At 60.6% G+C, this 1,788-nt stretch overlaps 1 protein-coding gene across 1 annotated transcript in view; it reads right to left on the bottom strand.

Moving 5' to 3' along the window:
- Positions 1-1,788, bottom strand: part of CD74 (CD74 molecule) — an 8,018-nt gene continuing 6,230 nt past the window's right edge. The window contains exons 7-9 of the mRNA XM_004697089.4: positions 770-961; positions 327-389; positions 1-64 (exon numbers count right to left, since the gene is read on the bottom strand). Coding sequence (XP_004697146.1) covers positions 54-64; positions 327-389; positions 770-961 — 266 coding nt within the window. The 3' untranslated portion in view covers positions 1-53. The remainder of the gene's footprint in view (positions 65-326; positions 390-769; positions 962-1,788) is intronic.

Genomic DNA, 1,788 nt, shown 5'->3' with positions numbered 1-1,788 from the left:
CTAGAAAGCTGTGGCCACGCAGGGGTGGCTGTGTGAAGCAGCCATGGCTGTTCTCAGACGTACACTATGGAGAGAAAGGAAACGAAACGGGGGTCACTGTGGTCCTTGTCTCTTCCCAGAATGGGGGGCCCTCAGAGCAGGGAGGACTGTCTCCCCAGCCCCTGCTCTGGTACAAAGTACTGACTGATAGACAGACCTACACACAGCCCATGCCCCCCACCTGTGAAGTGACCTCCCAGGAATGTTGGGAATGACTCAGGATTGTGCTGGACACTTGCCCACCAGGGAGCGGGGCCAGCAGAGGTGGGTCTGTGCAAGGCCCTTACCTTGATAGCCGGTCTGCCTGGTCATCCCCAGCCCAGAGGACAGGTCCTCCAGCTCCAGGGGCTCTGCAGAGAAGCAGCACATGGAGTTGCAAGGTGCCGACATTGCTTTCCCCCACCCCTCAGAGGTGCCCCTGCCCAGGGCCTAGGGAGCCCAGGTGAAGGTCTGTGGCTGCAGGCGTGGGAGCCAGACCAGGACTACCCCTGGCTGCGGGAGTGGAAGGCAGGCAGGGTCTGGTAAGGGGGAGGGGGGAGGCCAGAGGACTACATTTGAGTGCCCGTTATCAAACCCACTGCCGTAGAATCCACTGGCTCAGTGGCCCTCCCTAGGAGCTAACGGCCTCGTGGTTCTTCCTGGGAGCTGGTGCCTAGCCCACAGCACCCCCAGGGTGCCATAGAGGACCAGGCGGGTGGAGGGGCGGGCTCCTGTGGCAGGCCCTGCTCACCACTGCAGTCGTGGCGCCCGCGGCTCCTGGTGCGGGGGACCTCGGTGCCGTTGGGGAAGACGCACCAGCAGTAGCCGATGCTCCCATAGCACTGGAGCGGCAAGTAGTTGCCGTCCTCGTCGCACGTGGGCCTGAACGTGCCCGGGTGGGTGGCAGGGATGCGGCTGACCTCTTCCTGGCACTTGGTCAGTGCTGAAGCAACAGGCACAGTGAAGACACGGTGGGTGAATGTGTTCAGGGCCCTGGCTCGCAGCAGGCCTCGAGCTGCACGCCACTGCTGTGGGCCCAACACCTGCCCTAGTGGCTGCACTCACTCCACCCCTTGCTCAGATGTGAAAACCGAGGGCCACAATGGAAAGGAGTGACTGGCTAATTCATGCCGGCACGTAAAGATTGCTCCTAGGGCTCTCACCTCTCACCGGTTCTTAAAGTTAGGAACAGCGCCTGTGAGTCCACAGGCTAGAAAGAGCAGTGGGCCCTTGAGTGGAAATTTAAAGACAAATCTCACTCACTGCCATTGAGGGGGTGCTGACTCTGACCCTCTAGGACATTGTAGAACTGCCCCGGGGGTTCCCAAGACTTAACTATGGGAGTAGAAAGCCTTATCTTTCTCCCAGGAGCAGCTGGTGGTTTCAAACTGCTGACCTTGTGGTTAGCAGCCCACTCCACCACCAAGCTCCCCTAGGTGGAAATGGGGGCCTCCAGTTGTTAAGGACGCTGCACAGGAGGTCCTGAGACGGCATCTGGTGCCTCCTGTGAGTGTGTGATGGAGGAGACCTCGCCTTGCGGGAGACAAGTGCCCAGGGAAGAGACTCCCCTCAAAGGCGTCTAGCCAATTAAAGACAGCACTGGGTGGACCTGCCACACTCTGAGGCTTTAGGGCAAGGCTGCCCAGCACTCACTGGCTGACCTTGCTGAGGTCCCTGACCAGGCTGCCAGCAATGGCCTGCCCCTGCAAGTTGCCCGTGTGGCCCCCGTGCACAGCTCTGCCCTGAGCCCTACAGAAGAACCGTGGGGTG

This window comes from Echinops telfairi, unplaced genomic scaffold (assembly GCF_000313985.2).
Source record: "Echinops telfairi isolate 266 unplaced genomic scaffold, ASM31398v2 ScPeMD7_7469;HRSCAF=8507_0, whole genome shotgun sequence".
Taxonomy (NCBI): Eukaryota; Metazoa; Chordata; class Mammalia; order Afrosoricida; family Tenrecidae; genus Echinops; species Echinops telfairi.
Note: the sequence above shows the minus strand (reverse complement) of the source record. Positions and strands in the feature narration are given on the sequence as shown.